This window comes from Anopheles stephensi, chromosome 3, assembly GCF_013141755.1.
Source record: "Anopheles stephensi strain Indian chromosome 3, UCI_ANSTEP_V1.0, whole genome shotgun sequence".
NCBI lineage: Eukaryota > Metazoa > Arthropoda > Insecta > Diptera > Culicidae > Anopheles > Anopheles stephensi.
In genome coordinates this window covers 2653723-2673234 of record NC_050203.1, presented here as the reverse complement: position 1 = coordinate 2673234, position 19512 = coordinate 2653723, and the positions used below count along the sequence as shown (strand labels likewise).

At 49.5% G+C, this 19512-nt stretch overlaps 3 protein-coding genes across 13 annotated transcripts in view; 2 read left to right on the top strand and 1 right to left on the bottom strand.

The window, feature by feature from the left end:
* LOC118512944 overlaps positions 1–13482 on the top strand; it is a 138104-nt gene extending 124622 nt beyond the window's left edge. For 10 of the 11 annotated variants that reach the window (XM_036058152.1, XM_036058154.1, XM_036058151.1 and 7 more), the window contains 7 exons: positions 2811–2883; positions 5780–5947; positions 6038–6236; positions 9446–9744; positions 9827–9911; positions 9996–10274; positions 10713–13482. In XM_036058152.1, coding sequence (XP_035914045.1) covers positions 2811–2883; positions 5780–5947; positions 6038–6236; positions 9446–9744; positions 9827–9911; positions 9996–10274; positions 10713–10822 — 1213 coding nt within the window. In that variant the 3' untranslated portion in view covers positions 10823–13482. The remainder of the gene's footprint in view (positions 1–2810; positions 2884–5779; positions 5948–6037; positions 6237–9445; positions 9745–9826; positions 9912–9995; positions 10275–10712) is intronic. The other variant, XM_036058160.1, reaches the window with a different exon arrangement.
* Positions 13483–13964: 482 nt separating this feature from the next.
* On the top strand, positions 13965–18409 carry LOC118512438 (E3 ubiquitin-protein ligase SHPRH). Its single transcript, XM_036056899.1, has 3 exons — positions 13965–16952; positions 17033–17573; positions 17645–18409. Exons 1-3 carry the CDS (start codon positions 14081–14083, stop codon positions 18216–18218), a joined length of 3987 nt encoding a protein of 1328 aa, XP_035912792.1. The 5' UTR covers positions 13965–14080; the 3' UTR covers positions 18219–18409.
* Positions 18304–19462, bottom strand: LOC118512440 (proteasome inhibitor PI31 subunit). Its single transcript, XM_036056901.1, has 3 exons — positions 19164–19462; positions 18593–19080; positions 18304–18524 (listed from the first exon to the last, which is right to left on the bottom strand). Exons 1-3 carry the CDS (start codon positions 19305–19307, stop codon positions 18401–18403), a joined length of 756 nt encoding a protein of 251 aa, XP_035912794.1. The 5' UTR covers positions 19308–19462; the 3' UTR covers positions 18304–18400.
* Between the last annotated feature and the right edge of the window lie 50 nt (positions 19463–19512).

The window sequence follows — 19512 nt, the reverse complement described above, 5'->3', positions numbered from 1 at the left end:
ACGTGGTCAACCGATAATTTTAATGAGCTGTTTCACTCGCTATAGAATGTATCCTAAAGGCAGTAAAAAAGGCAAGGTCCATCCCACACGCGTCGTCGGTTAGGGGTTGACAGTGCTGATGCTAATGTTTTAATTAGACTATCGCTAGAACACACCCACCGTGTGACGCCTGTAATAAAACCGTAGCTAGTTGTTAAGACCGAGTCAGACAAAGGTCAGACGGTGATCACGATCGATTATCATTCCAGAGAAACAATCGATGAGAAAGTTGGGTCCGCCATACATTCTCGGCAGAACTTTACCAGTAGGAACAGTTGAAGACTTAGGACTGTTTGACTTCTACGCGGATGTCTATCAGTAATGCCGTTCGGTTGAGTTCAAATGTCACTAACCTCCGCGACGATAAAACCAACCGACTCCGTTAGCCAGCTGGAAACTAATCAAACTCGGAATTCTGGTAGTTAACTTTCACGATGCCACCATTAATTACTCTGGTCAGATGTTGCACCCCAAGAGTCCTGCCTGCAAAGCACGCGCGGTACACTCAGAACAAGGAACCACCAGGTTAGAAGATTTGAATATCTATCAATTCGCATCGGTTGTCTCTCTGCGCCTGCTTGTTTGTCTGTCCGGGAGAGAAGAGAAAAATTAGAAATGTAAATATTTGTTACAACATTCAGCTCCGGAAGCTACAGACGATCTGTTGATTACTTCAGAATGCTTCACCACACTGCCATTGCGCAGATCTATCTCCCGAGGGAGACCACCGTTACCTTTTTGTGTTCTAAGCTCGATTCTGCATAATTTCAAATGAGCGCGAGCGCCAGATTCAAACCACTGTGCGCTACACCGCTACGAACGCGACATCGCGACACGGTTTGTCCATTTCGTTCTGGTTCTCTGCACTTCCCGATCGCGACTTCCGATGAGCGGCTGACCGATGGTCACTCGGCCGGCAGACATTCAAATATTGAATACTCTCGGCACACAGCACCGAGGGGTTTTTCCGTTAGGTTCCGCTTGTTAACACATACCGCTTAGAAGCTTTGCAAACGCAACTGCAACCGTGGCCCCGTGGACACGGTCTTTGACTCATTAGCACACTTGTTACGATGATAAGCGGTGCGCGCCCGTAATGGGATGGCAGGGATGGCAATCGCCGCCATGCCAGCGGTGCATAAATTGGATAAATTGCAGAAGCCACTGGTGCCGTGTCTTATGCAACCCCTCCGCTAATGCATATCCTGTAACGGTTCATTCTGCGCGTTCAGCGCGCACCGCAAGAACTAACAAATTCTTTGTTTTATTGACTATTCTTCTCATCAATTACCTTCCTAGCGCTTCGCAAGCCGATCGTTGCTGCCCTAGGCTCACGGCATCATCGGCCCATCCCTTCCCTTCTAGCTTTGCGCAACGCACGCCGACACGGTCTGACATGCCAATTTGTTCCAAATGTCAGCGTCGCGAAATCCATGTTCCGAAAATCTGTCGGCCATAGATCTGTTATGCCCCGCGCGCGCATCCGCATCACCGCGCATCGCGCAGATGACTAAATGCATTCAATTTGCTAGTGTTTCGAAAAAATGGGACGAACGTTTTTGCTTTTCCTCCCTTCGCAATTACCGCGAGTCGTATGCAGCTGCGGGTACAGATCACCCTGTTTCGGAGCAGTCGGCAAGTCCTGCGCAGCTAGCTAGCTGCGGGCCACACTCCCAACATGCTATTTTGAGTGCTCAACGCCTACCAAAAGTGGCGTTCTTCTCGGTGCCATTAGGAAGTCGTCGGGCCTAGCCCAAAACACTCTCGAGGTTGTTGTGGTGGCTCGAACTCATTCCATCCGTCCAATGCTGTCGAAATGTAGTCTACCCATTATTTGCAGTGGCAATAGCTGCACTCGCTCACAAACGGGCCAAAAATAAGTAAGTCCCTTCGGTGGGGGGAGGGTGTTTTTTTTATTCGATCGACACGCCGCCATGCATGTGCGAAACACGACGGTAAAGAGGTCCTGCGTATCCACTCTTAAGCCCCCCCAGTCTGTGTGGTTTAAAGTCCAAGCGCCCAACCCATTCACAATTGCAATGCACGGCGCTGGAAGGAAAGCCTTCAATGCGCGTGAAACCGCGAACTGCAGCACATTCAGCTTGCCAAGCGGAGGCCTGGCGATGGGCGGAGGGGGATGAAAGTGAAATTGCAAACCTCCCCCGAAACAAGAACGCGCATAGTTGTTGTTTCCCTTTCGGTGCTGTGGCCGGCGTGGCCCCACATTCGCCGATGTCGTAACGGGTTTCGGGGTAGTGCGCCGCCGCCGTGTCCATTTCGGAATGATTCATGTTTGCCATTCTAGGAGCGAACGGCCATCGAGAGCCAACTCTAAATAAATACTAACGGTGCAGAAAGAAAAACTGGACCACAGGTAGACTTTTAGCTAATGGATCGAATGGCGAGGCGGAACGATACTCTAGCAATTGCAATTGCACAATCGGACCAACGTACCAGCAGCGGCCAGCCAGTGTTGAGGCACGAGCCATATAGGATTCAGAGTATGCTCCCCTTCGATGGTTTCACTTTTCTATGGACAAAGCAATGGTGTGGCTATTGTGTGTGTGTGTGTGAGGCATACGATCGCGAATTCCTGCTTGCAATCATTTCGTAGACATGAACAAACACTTTATGGCAAATCGTCACATCATGAACCGATTCGCTGTGGGACTAAAGCCTGCTAGAATAGCCAACTCTAAAAAATGTACTAACAACGGCCAATTCCACTTCTAATCGACACATTTGTTTTTTTTCTCTATTTTTTCCACCAGGATTGGCCTGTGCGGATTCGACAATCCGATGCGCGATCACAAAACCGAAGAAGTCAAGCGACATGTCGGACAGGTAAGGCTTCCAGCGCCAACAACAACGGCTGGCATAGTTTGAAAGTTATGTCCCCCCAAAAATACCAAGGCATCGATGGAGTAACTGCACGACTTTGCAGTCCTTCCCCCGGGCGAAAGGAACATCACCATTGCGCGTGTATCCTTCGAGGAGTAGCTCATCATCCGGCCGCCGATTTTTGATGCCTCCGAGTAATAACTACCTCTAAGCACCCCCCAAGCTACATCAAATAAGCCCTCGAGCTCCGACACCGAGCAACTTCCGATCATCTGCACCAGTAGACAGATGCGCAGATGCTAACCCATCCCATAAAGATCACCAAAGTACGATCACGTTCGCACGACTAAGGATGTCTCTAAGAGCAGATCATCTTCAACGCCTCGAGGTTGAACCAACCCACTCGGGCTGAAAAGTGAAAAGATCATTGGATGATCTTTTACGAAATATCAAGGCTGCCCTAACCTCTGCCGGATGCTCCGGATGCGCACCGGGGTATTTTGATAATGGCTGCTCGTACTAAGCGTGATCTCGAAGACTTTCTTCACCGCCCCGTCGACCCGACGCCGATGGACAGCAATCGAGAAGGTCAACTGTTGAGCCGGTCAGTTCCGGTATTCATCTTCCACGGGCCCGCTATCGGAGCCATAACTTCTGGTAGGGCACGGATGCGAAAGGGCAGCCTAGCAGCGATCGCTGATCGATTTATTGCCACCGGTGCTGCCGTTGTTGGGCCGTTTGTTGGTACAACCTTTTGCACCCTGGTGGTGGTGATTTTGAGCCGAAGAAAACCGATATTAAATCACGTCCAGTGAGAAACCGGAGCGAAAGAAGTAATTTCCTTGCGTGTATTTTGTTTCTTTGCTGCTTCCGGTAGTTTCTGACATGATAATGTTTATTTTCATTCAGGAACCGCTCAACATCGTTTTCAATTTACTATGTTGATTACGGGGTTCGGCCACGAGGGGATTCTAAATGTTGAACCTATTTTGACATGGAATGTAGTTTGGAGGGTTTGCGTAATCCATCAGGATCTTTTCGCTTTGTTGCCATTTCCAAGCATGCTGTCTTCTTTGTGTGGAGCAGCTCATAACGCTTAGGATAGCTTAAGAGAAGTCATATTTATGGTCAGTACCTTTTGCGTGAAAGATGCTCAAACGGCCAGTGATTCATCCGCCCGCCATTCAATTCTACACCACTCACTCAGATATGGCTGTTTTATGGGCAGTTGGCTCGTTTTGCATTAACGTTACACAAAATATGGTAAACACGCTGTTCGCGCTTGTTAAAGACCGCACGAGACAAGCGTACAACATTAAAAAGCTTACATGTACAATCTCTTCGCCAGCGACACATCATTGTTCCAAACAAATGAGCTTCACCAGATGTCTAGGAGGGGGGCCCACCGCGCTATGCGCGCCTAGGGACAATCTTGTAATCATCTGTGCTCAGTGAAGAGTTGGCGCTTCTTCACAGTAGAAGAAGCTCGGCGAAGAAGCCATAAAACAACGCCACACACCGGTCGGAAAAAGAGAATGGAGCTGTAGCAATTTATGCGGACCTCGGCTGAACGGTCATCGATCATTCCGGAAGCTCTCCGGTTCGTACGACCCGGTACGTCGAGTCGCAGCAAACCCTTTTTAACGAACCCATCAAACCATATGTTTGGGACGGTTGATTTCTTTACCCCCTTGAGCTTGAGCGAACCGTCCCAAGAACGCGTTCACTTTCCTTCGTAGGTCGGCAGTTCTTCAGCAGAACTGGTTCGAGCGAATCGTGATGAACTTGTTCGGCGACACTTCTTGCCACCTTAGCTGCGAGCGAGCGCAGGCTTCGCAGACAATATTTCTCTTGCATTACGCGGATGATCGCGTCCGAATGCCGCCGACTGTGGCCGCATGTGAAGAAGAACCGCGCCAAGGTCGTCAATTGATATTTAGCGTCCCCGCACCATCGTCCAGCTCTCCCCCCCAGCACGGTGGTGGTCAATCGATGATGATCGGTAGCGTATGCGTATGTGGACACACTCATGGAGCATTTTAGTGCGCTTGTCCAAGCGCATTATGCTGTACCGGAGCACCGGAGAGAAGGTTAGGAAGGCAAAATCAAAGTCTTGATGCATGCAGGAAGAGCAAGGTTGCAGATGTAATGCTTGTAGTTCATGTGGTTAAACAAATAGGACGCTGTAGACATGTGGACCCCGGCTGCTCGTATGCATAGAATGGAGGCGAATGTGATTGATGATTGATGGAAAATAGGCAAGATGTTGTGGCTGCTCCAGCTACTGGCGATACTCCCTGAATGGTTAGCTCATCGGTTTAAAGTGATCTTGCACCATTAATCAAGCGTGTATCTGCGGGAGTGATCACAAGCGTTCTAGCGGGCTACCATATGTGTTCTGATCAGAGACTGAGGTGTAGAATTTGTATAAATCGTCGCATACTTCAGGATGCAAGAGTTGTTGGAAGATCACTCCACATAATATTCGCAGCAAGTTCACGGGACGGAAACGCATAAAGATGATTGCAAACTTCCTGGTTCAAGTAATTTGACGCCTTATCCCGCTTTGCACGCACGCCGACCTGTATCCGTACAAGGAAACCTACCACAGTATGGCGGATAATTGGAGTAATGCATTCTTCCACCCCAAAGGCGCGACCGTACGCCATATGCTGATCAATGGCTGTGGGGATCACCGAGTGACACTGAGTCAGGTTTAATCATTACCGTCATCTCGAGCTGCATACACAGACTCGTGTCCGTTCCTCATTCGCACGAGGAATTATTTCAAGTGCAATTGCTTTCAACGATCAATTATGTCCCTTCGCAAGCGCGTGTGCGGCGAGGTGTTCGAGATCCGGGTTCTGACTGGTTTACGTTTCGTGTCCGTTTCTTACAGGGCGTCAAGATCAAGATGGACGATGCGGGCAACATTCTCATCAGACGCTACTCAAAGAGCAACGTGTACGTGAAGAGCACGGCCAGCCAGCCGAACGAGGAGACGGCCATCGGTGCGGACATCCTCAAGTTGCCCGGCCAGGCTATCGAGAGTGAAAAGATTGTAAAGGTAAGCCTAAGGGGAGCCGACTAGATCACAGAACACCTACTGACCTCTTTCGCTGCTTTCTTCCACACGCACACACACACACATACACAGCTGTTCGACATGAAGAAGTTCCAGTCGAACGTGAACCGCGAGCTGCGCCGTGCCTATCCGGATCGCAGACGTCTCGAGACGCAGTGTCTGTCGGCGATTGCGTTCGTCAAGTCGGAGAACGACATCCTCGATTGCCCGGTGTGGGTACTGATCATCAATGTGGTTGCAATGGATATGCTGAAGAGTAAACTACCTCCCGGTAAGTCACACACACACACACACCACCAGACACCACACAACTACACTCATCTACACACCTTCTCCTTCCTTTCAATCTGACGTTCTATACGACGATTGACGAAATTATGACTGTTTGATTTGACATTTGAAGATTCGCGCTTTGGTGCGCCAAGGTGTGCTAGGCGAAGCATGGGCCCGCGAGGATAAGAACCACCATTTCGACGGTGAATGGGAATAGCGTGAAGCCCTTCGGCGATAGGAAAGCTAAACACTTTCAACATCAATATAGCAGGCACCATTGTTCGAACGATCGAGCCCGGGTGTTCCTTCTTCGAGTGCCCTCGCCGAAGAACTTCCCGATGACCGATAAGCGCTCGCTCCCTAACCCAACAACAAATGTCAGCCAATTGCGTAAAGGCGCAGAATTTTCGCAAAGCAGAGAACGTTTCCGTCTTTTGCTCTGCATCCAAGCCACAATCGTGTGTTTTCCGCTGCTACAAGAATAGACGGCGTTTGTCAGGTGAATGGCAGCAACAAATGAATGTTGAACCGAGCAAAGTTACCGTATTTTCCTCCCAGCGCGATGCAGCAACCGCAGCAAACCACTTCTGGGAACTTCAAATCGTTGGCCTTTAGAGCTCTGTCCTTCCCCAAAGGCTGCTGGCTTCCCTTAGGGGCGCTGCAGGTTTTGCTTAATTTTTATGGAAATTAGCTCACTGTATTCCAACCGAACGCATTGGTAATATTCTGGCGTTAGTTATTTGTCCCATTGTGTGGTCCCAATTGATCGCTGGACACTGATATAGGCCCAACCCAACGGGTAAGCAATTGAAAGTGGTTGTTGCTTTTTTTTCCTACTTTTGGAGCTCGCTTGTCCATAAATAATATCCCCGGACGCGGAGTCCACCCTTCAGTGGTCAGATTTGTGCGTATAGCTCTGTGTCGCTCGTGCCGCCATTTTGATCGACGCAACAAAAGCTGGTGGAAGGTTTAAAAATAAGTCGAACCGCGTGTATTACGTTTATGTTTAATGCTAATGCGTTCGAGGAAAGTGTACGTTAACGGGGCGTAGTGAAATTTGTTCGGTTCCATTTATGACCAGTCCGGTGCAATTGTCTTGGAAGCCATTGGACATCCAGAGGACAGGCTATGAATGCATTTTATTTGCGGGAAAAAGATTGTCCCCAAGACTGAAAGTTGGATGGTGTAGCATTGAACTGAACATGATAGAGATTCTCACTGTCGTTGTAGAATTCTGCAGGCTATTCTGCAGGTATGAATTCTCGCTGCATATGAATTCTCTAATCAGATCTGGGTAAAGCGATATCTTATCGATATGAAATCAAAGTGTGTTTCAATAGACCAGTTCCTGCCTGATTAGCAAGTATTACCTCTACAAAGGATTTGTTCCCTAGAGTTCCTTCTAGACATAACTGTAAACGAAGTCAACTTTTTTTCCCAAAACACGTTCTCTCCTCGTTAACGATCGCGCTGTCATTTGTTGGAGAACGGAAACACCGGTTTTTTCGCACTCTCCGCACACTGTCTGACGTGCGGACAGACCTAAGGAACAGGCTAGCTGCGACTCAGAACAGTAGCCAGCACCAGCACTCGGTGGAGCCCGGAGACACAATTAATTTTCGACATGTTCTACGCGATCGATCGGACAATTGTTGTCATCGGGGAGGAGTTGGCTGCTTTAATGCCGTGATTCTTCCACTAGGTCACGTGCATGTGAGATCGATACACGGACCGAGCGTCGCAGGCATCGGGACATTAAAGAACCGAAAAGAATAGTACAGCGAGCGTTCGTTTCAATCGGTTCGCTCGATCTCGTACCTTTGATGCTGGAAGCCCTGCCAGCTTCGAAAGCTGATAACGGAAAAGAATGTTGGGTCATTGAAAACTAGGTTCACCATTAACCCCCGGTGTTTAGCTGGTTCGTTTGGAAAGCTAGCTCACAAGACCCGTTAGAACACACGTTCCGGACAAGCCACCAAAGCTTAATGGAGCAAGTCATATTTTGTCACTAGAACAATAGACACACGTTTCACCGGCCCACTTCCCGAACTCACCGTTTTGTGAATCGTGCCTGCCGCGGGCGAAGGATCGGAGCAGAGTCAGCTCCAGAACATAGCAAGAACATTAAACCACCAGCTTCACACACGGCGTCGCAGCGAGAATCGCATTATGAATTATCGTCACGTTTACCGCGGAGGAGTTGAACAAACACAAAACCCACCCAGGGCAGCAGGCCAACCACCCCGGTCCGGGTCTGCTCCCGTACCGGAAGGCTCGGCCGGCAGAGGCCAATCGATGTTTCACAAATGGAATGTCAAACGGTGAAGAATCCGTTTTCGGGGGCTCTTTCACTCCGTCTTGCCGCCGCGCGCTTGCTTCCCAGCGGCCCAAGCGAGTGTCTCGCTGTAGGACAAATAAATCACGCTTCCAATTGTTTGTCCGAAAGAAACAAAAACAAAGCTCCCATCCCGATGAACCGTTTGTGCTGAAACATTGAAAGAATTTGAAGGAAGTTTCGAGTGCACGTCCAACGGGGTTGGTACAGACGGGTCTTGGAGCATTCGTGCTGTTGTTATGCCCATTTTATGAACTCCAGACACTGCATTGAATAATGTTCTCGACCGACCGACTCGACTGCACTCGGAAGCAGCACTTTGAGCGATTGACAAACTCCACCGAGAGGTTTTGAGGCGTGCGTCAAAGCAGAGGAGAAATTAAAATTCTATCAACCATTATGGCAGAACGACCCCATCCATATGGGATGGAACCTCGCCGCCTTTTTGTTTCATCGGACACTTTTCGGTTCCCATCGTTGATGATCGATGGACGCTTTCTTTCCATTAGAGCTGTCTCGTATGTTTGCATTCCGACATGCCGAAGATACGGTACGGAAATTAAAATGCCTTCTCATGTGCGGTTGGTGGTGCGCATCGGTATTTGCCTTTGACAGTGGACGTTTGCTTGCGGAATGGGTTATACCGGGAGTTGAATAACTTGCGCCGTAGAATTTTTATTTGCCCAACTGATAATGCGAGTTGAAGCTTCGTGTTCGACCGTTTGTTCGCTTGCCAATGTCCGATTTCAGCAATGCCTTCAACAACTTTCTCCACAAGACACTTTACACTCCGACACCATCATATGGACACTCGATGGATGTGTCCGCTAGCGTACCGTATCGTTAATTTGTACCACCAATTAATCTTGTAGCCTTTTTCCTTCCTCCCGCCCGACTTCCCACCTCCATCTACGGTGCAGTCCAACGTCCGGTTGACATTAAGAACCGTCCAAGAATTCCGATACCGGACGAAGATCCGTACAGTGTGGCCGGCAACGGGGGCGGCAGCTCCGGTAGTTCCGGTTTCGGGGCCAGCGGGTCCGGCATGGTTGCGGCAAGCCGGGAACATTTGATGCAGCCGGCGCAACCGATGGGCGGCCAGCGGCGCAGCGAGAAACCGCCGAAACTACCTCCACGTGACAATCTGTACGCAACGCATGAAATTGGCAAGGTATGGTTGGCGGCACGATGGCATATCGATTGTGTGATTTTTACTAATCGAGCATTGCTTTACCTCCCCTCCCCCCAAACAGCCGGATTATGATGATATCGAGGATGAGAATCGCCTGAAGCTTCCGCGGGGTAAATCCGACAAGGGCAAAGATAACAAGAAGTACGGTAAGTAACGCTGTCGGGAGCAATCCCCGGTTCCCTTGCTGTTGTAGAACCATTAGCGAATCGCATATCGTGTGTTCGTTGTAGATGATCCGTACTACTGTGGACTGCGCGCTCGTGTGCCAAACTTTGTCAAGTCGTCCAAATCGTCGAAGGAGAACAACAACAACGGGCCCAATGCGGCCGTTGGCGGTAGCAAGGAAACGGTCGCTTCGAAGCGGCTCTCGATCGCGCACCTGCAGCATCCGGCATCGCTGCAGTCCCTGCACCAGCTGCACCAGATGCATCCGCATCACAATCTGATGGCCGCCCACCAGCATCACCAGCAGCTGATGTGGCACGCCCGAAGCTACGAGAGTGGAATCGGTGAGTAGAACAGAGGCCAATGCCTCTCTACGGCTAATACTGCTGCTTTCGCTTTAACATGCAACTACTATCATCACTAATGCAATGCACACATGTGTGTATAATCATGGCACCGCGTTTGATGCACTACCAAAACCTCCTTCTGTCATCTGTCACCTGTCACATTTGGGTTCCCATCAAAATTCATTTGGTCAAATCTTCACTCACAAGAAGATCGATTTCGGAACTCTCCACTGTCACCATTTGGCACCAAATTCATCTTCACTTCATGCACCTTGGCACAGTTACGGGTAGTGGAATTGGGCAATTAACCCGCAAAACTCCATCCTCGTTTGCTACGCCGCCATCACTGCTTATCGCTTCCCTAACCGTGCGGAAAAGCACAACCGGAAACTCACAACTGACTATACAAACAAAAAAACCCCCCCAATCTTCCAGATACGGACGTGGTCGAGTCACCCTATAGTCACATGTACGGCCGTGTACCGCTGCCAACACGCGGCTACATACCGGCACCGAGGGCCATGTACATCGGCGAATGGGACTAGAGCCGGGGCCAAGCAAAAGCAAGCCAAGGCATCCCAGACACCCAACTTCGCGCACTCTTTTTATCCATATACAGAAATAAGGCAATGGCCGGCCGGAACGCGGGTGTGTTGCATCGGCTCCAGGGCGGCGAATAGCGAACCGGAAGGACGTCGATCGAGCGGTGGCGTTAAAAGACAATCGAACAGAGCACTGAACAGCGTGCTGACTACCTGTCCTGGCTGATTGGTTGGCTGGCTGGCTGGCAGCCCGTGCCTGGTTTCACTTCTTTTAACTAATATTATAGATTATTGCTAATATTAATATTATTATCAATACTTAGTAATCCGTGGCGGAAATGGGAACGGAATGGTAGAGCGCGCGTTTTCCCACTTCCCGCATGTGTACGGTGTCTAGCAATTAGGCAATTTGTAAATAATATTCATCCAACCTCTTCCGATCTGATCAAAACCCCACTCTCCCAGCCCAGCGCCGAGCGAACGCTACGAAAGCAATACTGATGGAATACGCAAAGTCGGCGATGAGAAAGTAATCAAAACTATCGAAACGGGGGAGGGGGAAATCCACCCAAAACTACCTTCTACCCTCTTCCCGCGTCGCCTTAATCTTCTTGTACGGAACGCCATCATCCTGCCGGTCGGAGAAAACAAGGAGAAGAAGGAGCACTGAGGGCGAAACCTTCTGTGTGTGTGTGTGTAACGCGTACTCCTCTCTTGACGCTCAAACCCAACCCAACTACTGCCACAAGCTGCATCTGACAGCTGTCAACCTATCGCTTAAAATAGTATACCCTCAGACGACTGAACACGTGATCGATCGATCGTTACTCAAATTGACTGATCACCAGATAAAAAAAAACCCCTTCCCGGTTCTCACCAAACACTGCCAACTGTTAATCTCCCGATGCGAGACACTACTCTCAACACTCATTTATCTTAGTGACCACACCTAAGTAACGGGCCACCCTCCCTGGAAAGAAGAGGCACGGAATTCGAGGGCAAGCGAGCAAAGAAGGATCAGGCATGGCAGTAGGAGGTATAGTTTTCAGTCATAGCAGGTACTCAGCTTAGTAGTTATCGTATGTACTATCGTCCTCTATATCTTCTTGTAAATATGACCACTACACATTAAAACAAAGGGGAAAACTAAACGATTATTCATTTGCAAAAAGGGTAGAGCATTATTGTTGTTTCGGTACATTTAGGTCCTGTTTCTTTCTCTCTCTCTATCTCGTTGCTCCCGCTAGTGTGTAAAATGCTATTCGGTATAAGTTTTAACGTCCAATCGCGGAAGAAGAGCTAATAAGAGGTGGGCCACGCGTGTGGCGACGCTTCTTGGCATACTTTTGTATCTTTTTATGAATTTCCCTGGACTTTTTGTTGTGAAATTCCGAACTATATCTGTACTCATTCTTTGGGAGTGTAGGATTGTGCCACCCTAAGCACAAGTCAAAATTAAGAGCCAATAGTGTAGGATGATTCCAGGACGACTTCCGAAAGTTTGTAAGGAACGCATGAAAAGCGGTCATAAGAAAAAGTGGCCAATAATTGTTGTAAACTAACTCATGCACGCCAACAAATGATGATATAATACTCATTACTCGAACACGCTCGAATGTACGATTCTGACCAGACCGTTTGCCTGCCTGAGGCGGAACGGAGAAGATGGAGCAAGTTGTTTAACTGATCCCTAGTGATGCGTCATATTATAGCAGCAGCATGGCAGGATACTACTAGAGGGCCTTCGGACATAGATTGATGGCGTGGTAAACTTCTTTTAACGGCTAGCTGTAGTGAAGGCACATATACGAGCACTGCAATCTATAAACAACTGAACTCCAGCTCTACTTGTACATTGTCCACTAACAGAACGTACAGGGGCGAGCGACTAGGCTAGGAAACAATTCCTACCGACAATGAAATAAAGCTCGTATCGTTGAGCCAAGGGCCCCAGCAGCTTTCGGAAGAGTTGCCCTTCCGCTCCGAGCTCCTTAACCTTACTTATATGAAATGACTAGAATAACGTTAGTACTATCGACGGAATGGCACGATGTGAGGAAACGAAATGGGGCTTCATTATCAATCGGGGCCGCTACTTTCGGGAACACCGTCGCAACAACCACGCTGGAGCACCTTGGTCGGAGCATATGTACGGACTCCGATAGGATGCAATTCCTCGGACGGGAATGATCATAACTTAGCTGATAGGCGATTGATGCGCGCGTACCGCATAGCTCGTACGGAATTGGAACGAAAGTCTAATCTTTTAACTGATAAGCCAACACGCGTTAGAAATTTACAACACGTACACCTGGTGAGAGGGCTCGTTTAGCGCAAACTACTTCCAACCGAGGGTAGAAGAGATCCGGACAGCAGCAACTGTGCGTTGCTTGTGGGAGATGGAGGTTCTTCACTACCTAGCAGTAGTTACAATTGTATTCCAAAATATTTTAAAATCAACCATATTTGACACTGGACAGCAGCGGAAGAATGGGAGCAGACGAGATCAGGATGATCGGATGGTTAGTAACACGCACGCGCATGCGCAAGGCGTTTAGAGAAGGTCCATAGCATGAAGTAAGCGAATATAAGATTCTTCTTCCACGTCTTGTCTCTAAATATTCTGGATTTTTTGAAATAAAATACTATTCTTGTAATCGCTACTGGTTGTGTTCTTCGCCATGTGTATGACCGAAAGAAAATGTATGTCAATGCAATGGGTAGGTCTAGTAGACGCTTTATGGAGTATTGCTATCGTCGGTGTTAATCTTTTTTGAAGTCTTTCTGTGCTTTGGAATACATTGAGGATTTAGAATGAAATGATCCGACACCAAGCCAGGAGTTGCATACGTCGATATGTTCAATTATTTGAATAGCTTCCATGATTTCGCTGACATTAGCGAAATTTGGACTGTCCATTTCTTTAGCGAAGCCATTTACAAAGGCTAATGCTGGAAAATTCCTTCAAATTACAAGAAAACCGCTCTATTTCCTAACCGTTTCAATACAAAAAGTGCTATAAAATTCAAACAAATTCGACCTGCTGCAACGAACTCTTCGATGCGATGCTATAAACAGACATCCAGCATGGCACCACCTCTCCATGAACCAACCTTGCGCTTTGAAGTTTGCACAAATGCTTGTAAACAACCAAGCTTACCGGCCAGTGCTGGTGATTGCATATCCAGTTTTGTGCAAATCTCGTGCAAGAGCAAAACAATCGGATATGTAAGTTTTCCCGAAAAAAGCGCACCTATCACCATGGAGTACTGTTTGTTGGATATTGGCGTACGCAGAATCACGCCGTTGGACGAAAACATTCCATTCTTCGTATCTCCTTCAAGCAGCAGCAGCGGTGAACCTTCGACATCGACGAATCCACCATCGGTGCAGCGATTCAACCATGAGCACCAGATTTACACCCAGCTCGATCCGGAACTGAACCTAAAACAGATGCTCCGTGATGTTCGTCGCGTGCCAGAATTTGAACTGCGCGAAAGAACCGATGCTTACGATGCCACTGCAGTTGTTCTCGGCATTTTCCTACGGATACTTGATCCAAACGAACCCATCGACTATAGCTGCAGGAACCAAAGGCAACGATTGATTGCCCTGCTGTTCGAGGAAATTGAACGGCGCTCCTTTGTAGAGGAGGAACTGGAGCAAATGTCCTCACCAGCCTTGCCGGACAACGACGGTAAAGCTATCTCGGTACAACAGTTTTACGATCAATTACGATCGTGTCGTCAGGCACGATCGGTTGCCCATGACCCATCCACGGTGGCCGACTCTTCCGTGCAGCATCCTTACCTACGGCCACTGCTGAGAACGTACCAGCAGCAAGCCATCCGTTGGATGGTTCATCGCGAAACCGTTCAGGAAACACTGCCAGCCCAATACGTCCGGCTTCGGAATCGTTCCATACCGGAGGTGGACTTTTTTATGGATCTTTACAGCTGCACGCTCAGTGACCAGGAACCGAAGCCGACCCCACTGCCTGCCGGTGGCATTCTTGCCGATGAGATGGGCATGGGAAAAACGGTAGAAATACTTGGTTTGCTGCTCCTGAACAAGCGAAACGACTCTGCGATGGAAACGGAACGAGCGGAATCGCCGGAATATGACGATGAGGACGATGAGGACGATGACGATTGCGCCGAACTCAAATGTCTGTGCATAAAAACGCATCGGAAGAATACGATCGCCTGTACCAAGTGCGGCCGATTACAGCACCGTACGTGTGTTCTCAAACATTACGAGCCCGATCACAACAGAACCACACGCCGCCGGTACATCTGCCCGGAGTGTTGGCGCTCGGAACCGCTGCTCGAGTCCGGTGCCACTATAATCGTTTCGCCCGCCTCGATAAAGCACCAGTGGGAGAGTGAAATTCGCAAGCACGTGTCTGACCCCAGCTTCCGGGTGTTTGTGTACAACGGCGTAATGGACACGTTTGGCAAGTGGATCAGTCCGGCCGATCTCGCCTCGTACGATGTGGTGCTGACGGACTACAACGTGCTCAGGCCGGAGATTTTTCTCATCGCGGAAAACGCACGCACGTCCCGGCACGAGAAGCGGTTCCTAGTGCCGGCCACACCGCTCACGATGATCCGCTGGTGGCGCGTGTGTCTCGACGAAGCCCAAATGGTCGAGCGAGTGAACAATAATGCGACAAAGATGGTAAAAGCGCTCCCAGCGGTACATCGCTGGACGGTGACCGGTACACCGATCGAGAAGACGATCAACAACCTGCACGGCCTGGTGCACTATCTCGATTACGACCCGTACAGCTACTTCCCGGTGTGGTCACAGTACGCGTCACGGTTTCAGGCCGGTAATGCGGGCCCACTGCTGCGGATGATGGTACGCGTGATGTGGAGGACGTGCAAGCATGCCGTGCTCGACCAGCTGGGCATTCCACCGCAAACGGAGCGCATCCACTACATCCGGATGTCGGATCTGCAAAGCTACTTCTACCGAGGCGAACATTTCCAGTGCGCTCAGGCCTTTCGGGAAAAGGCACGCAAAATTGGGCTTTCCCTGCGGATGGCGCAAATGAACATACAGACGCTGAACCTGCTGCTCGAACCGCTCCGCAAGCTGCGATTGGACTGCACCATCCCGTCCGTTTTGCACGTCGGAGCAACGACACTGCACGCGAAGAAGCTGCTAACACCTGCCGAACTGCACGAGCATCTCGTCACGACGAACGTGAACGACTGTAAAGGACAGCTCCGTTCCGTTGTGTCCTCGCTGAACGGAATGGCAGCGGTGCACATCCTGCAGCAGAGTTACAGCCAAGCCGTCCGGCTCTATCAAGCAAGTTTGCGCTGGGCGGACGACTACCAAGGCACGATAAGCGTCGATACGCTGCTACAGATACACGCCATACACAACCTGCTCGATCTGTTGCGTTCGTACGAGGCGCAACTCGAACCAACCGTTAAACCGACGCCGGAACAGGTGCACGCCTACCAGGAACGCTGTGCCCGTCTCGAATGGCGCTACATCGAGCAGTACGCCAGCAAGGTCCGCTCGATCGAGAACGCTCTGCTGCCAGCGATTGCCAAGGTGAGCGAGCTGATTGCACCCGAAACGGGTCAACCTTTGATACGCCTCGATCGAGCCTGGTGGCACGGCCTGTTCACTTTCCTCGAAAGCAACAGCCAGCGTCACGTTACGTTCCAGTACCGTTTGTTCCGGGAGCAAAACTTGCTGGAGAATACGGGCGTAAGCTCGTGGCGCTCGATGGATCTTTGGTTGGTGAACTGGATGGACAAGATGGTGGAACGCCGACGGGCGCTTAAGCAAGGCTTCCAATCGTTGGCATTTTTTGTGAAAAATCTGCAACCAAATCACCTCTGGTCGGAGAGCACGCGCGCGAGCATCGAGCAGCTAGTGCGGACCGCCTTTGCCTGCCATCTCGATCCGGAACTGTTCCAAGAGGATGAGAACGGAATGCGAACGGAGGAGCGGTTGGTCGCGGAGGGACAAGCAGCTGCCCCGCTTTGCTTGCTCTGCGAGGTTAAGGCCACACTGAACCAGCTGGAAGCGGTACTGTTTCTGATCAAACAGACGCAAGTGGCAACGGGAGGATTGTGGCAGGTTTCGCCCCAGGAACAAGTGCTAAAGCGTGAGCTCAATTACGATATTGGCAGCTGTAACACAACAGACCACAGATTAACATTCTTTTGCTTTTTTTTGTGTTTGTAGAGCTGCATCAGTACGCCAAACGGCAGGAAACACTTGAACAGGCGATCGTCACGGAAGGTGATCATTTCCTATCGTTCTTGGAGCGGATTAAGGTGGAGTTTAAGGAGTACTCGCAGTATTGGGTAGAGATTAACTACACCGTGGCTGCGTACGATGAGTTGACCATGTGCAAGTCACGCCTACAGCTACTGACCAAAGCGGAGCACGATGAGATGCAGCGTGCGAAGAGGAAACCGACCCCGATGCAGCTGCTCGACTGTGAGCTTCCCGATCAGCTGGCGGAAATGCAGCTCACGAAGGCCACTGCCGAGCGTGAATTTATAAGACTAAAAGGAACACTCAAGTATCTGGAACATCTCGGCGCGAGGAAGGAGATCGATCCCTGTCCGATTTGCCAGATCGTCCCGGAAGGAAAGTATGCCGTGCTGCAGTGTGGCCATCATCTGTGTAGCGTTTGTTCGTTGAAGATGATCAAGTTTGCCCGAGCGAGCGGCAATACAACGTCCTGCGCGATCTGTCGACAGGAGCAGCACGTGAAAGAGTAAGTTCTATGTTCCCCGATGGGCAGTTGACAGTCGATTTCTGATGCGGTTTTTCTCATTCTCCCTTTAGCGTGCAGTACGTAACGCTGAATCAAAACACAAACGTGCAAACCGTACGGGGAAGCTACTCGAACAAGATCCTAAAAATCGTCGAAACAGTGCTCGAGCTGATGGCAGAGGAGCGGGACGTGAAGATCGTCATCTTTTCCCACTGGGAACCGATCCTTAACGAGCTTGGTGTGGCGCTGGATGAAAACGACATCAAGTATCGCCAAAAGTCGGCCAAATTCTACAAAAGTGTGGAGGAGTTTAAGGATTATGCGCAGGGGATTACGTGCCTCTTGCTTCCGCTGCGGTTCGGTTCGAAGGGGTTGAACCTAACGGAAGCTACGCACGTGTTTTTGGTCGAGCCGATTTTAAACCCGGGCGAGGAAATGCAAGCGATTGGGCGTGTGCATCGCATTGGCCAGACACGGCCAACGTTTGTGCATCGGTTCATCATGCTCGAGACGATCGAGGCAACGATTCACGAAACCATCCAGGGCGATCGTAGTGGAAGGTGGCTTTCGAAGGACGTGACGGTGGAGCAGCTGGAACAGTTGTTCTGGCTGGATGGCACCAACAGTGATATGATTGTATTGTAAAAAGCCGGCAGCATTTTTTTCTCCTTATATTTCGCTACACACCCTAACGTATGACCCGGTTAGCGATAATTAAAACCATAAATTGTAAACTTCTATTTGCCTCTGGGTATATTTAGACCATCAAACGAAGAGTATATTTAGTAGCATTGATCAGACATACATGAATAGAAAACCGCTTTGTCTTACATGAACATATCATCGTACCCTGGCGGAGGAAGATGATCCGGATTTGGGAACTGATTGATCCGATTGACTGGTCCCATCGGATCGATACGCGGTCGTGGCACAAAGAAACCAGAGTTGGGCCTGTAAAGAAGTTAGCAAGCATCGCAATAAGTATGTGAAACTAGCAAAAGCCTGAAGTAAAGCCATACATTCTGGGACGTAGCGGATCCATCAGCATACCACCACCAAGAACTCCCAACGGATCACGATCCGCGTGACCATACGGTGGAATGGGTATTCGGCCCTGATCAACCCGCCGCGTACTGCCACCATCAGCAATACCGCTTTGCGCTAGTGGTGCCGCAGTCTGTGTGCCGGAGCTTTTCGATGGTCCACTGTGAATTGGCTTCACCAGTTCGCTATCCAGTCGAGCAATTTGTTCATCGACTTTGACAATTAGATCCATAATTTTGCTGCCCCGGATCGATTGAACGGTCGCGTCCAAATTGAAGACAACGTTCGAAACCTGTAGACTCTTTGCATGCAGCAGATTGATAATCATCGTGCCGTTCGAAAGAGTTCCGTGCAGGTTGTACAGCTCATTGTTGATCGTGTAGCGCAGTGCGTACGACGCATTATTTGCGTTCCAGCCTTCCGGCAACAGTTCGCTCTGTTCAGCAATGTTATCGAGCGTTTTCTGTAGGATAGCGAGGAAAAGAAAAAGAGCAATGAATGAGTCATATATGCAAAATGAACGATCCAGAAACCTTCGGTACACACATCGTCACCAACACCAACGTTGCGAAATCCGTTCCTCATCAGGTACCAGTGCACGAACAGCACCATCAGATCGGATTTGGTGTTTACATTATTCTGCTCCAACTTCCACAGCATCTCCATGCCAAAGTAATCTGATGACTGCATCTTTTCAGTTGCTTTTTCTACCGTAAATTTTAAGTGATTGCGTGGTTGATTCGTTTCACCCAAAAGCCGGAGAATGGTATTTTCTTTCCAGCAAAATATGTGCTATCATCCAAACAAAAGCTACTTTGTTTTGATTGGCTGGAACTGTCAAACGAAGGGTTCGCAAGCTAATGCCTGTCTACACGTGACTTCAAGGTAAAAGATC

Excerpts from the sequence above, each read along its gene's own strand:
- LOC118512438 (XM_036056899.1), top strand. The coding sequence starts at position 14,081 with ATGGAGTACTGTTTGTTGGATATTGGCGTACGCAGAATCACGCCGTTG. Across the intron at positions 16,953-17,032 it reads CCAGGAACAAGTGCTAAAGC|AGCTGCATCAGTACGCCAAA; the intron begins GTGAGCTCAATT and ends TTGTGTTTGTAG. Across the intron at positions 17,574-17,644 it reads CAGGAGCAGCACGTGAAAGA|CGTGCAGTACGTAACGCTGA; the intron begins GTAAGTTCTATG and ends TTCTCCCTTTAG.
- LOC118512440 (XM_036056901.1), bottom strand. The coding sequence starts at position 19,307 with ATGCAGTCATCAGATTACTTTGGCATGGAGATGCTGTGGAAGTTGGAG. Across the intron at positions 19,081-19,163 it reads ACGTTGGTGTTGGTGACGAT|AAAACGCTCGATAACATTGC; the intron begins GTGTGTACCGAA and ends GCTATCCTACAG. Across the intron at positions 18,525-18,592 it reads GATCCGCTACGTCCCAGAAT|GCCCAACTCTGGTTTCTTTG; the intron begins GTATGGCTTTAC and ends ACTTCTTTACAG.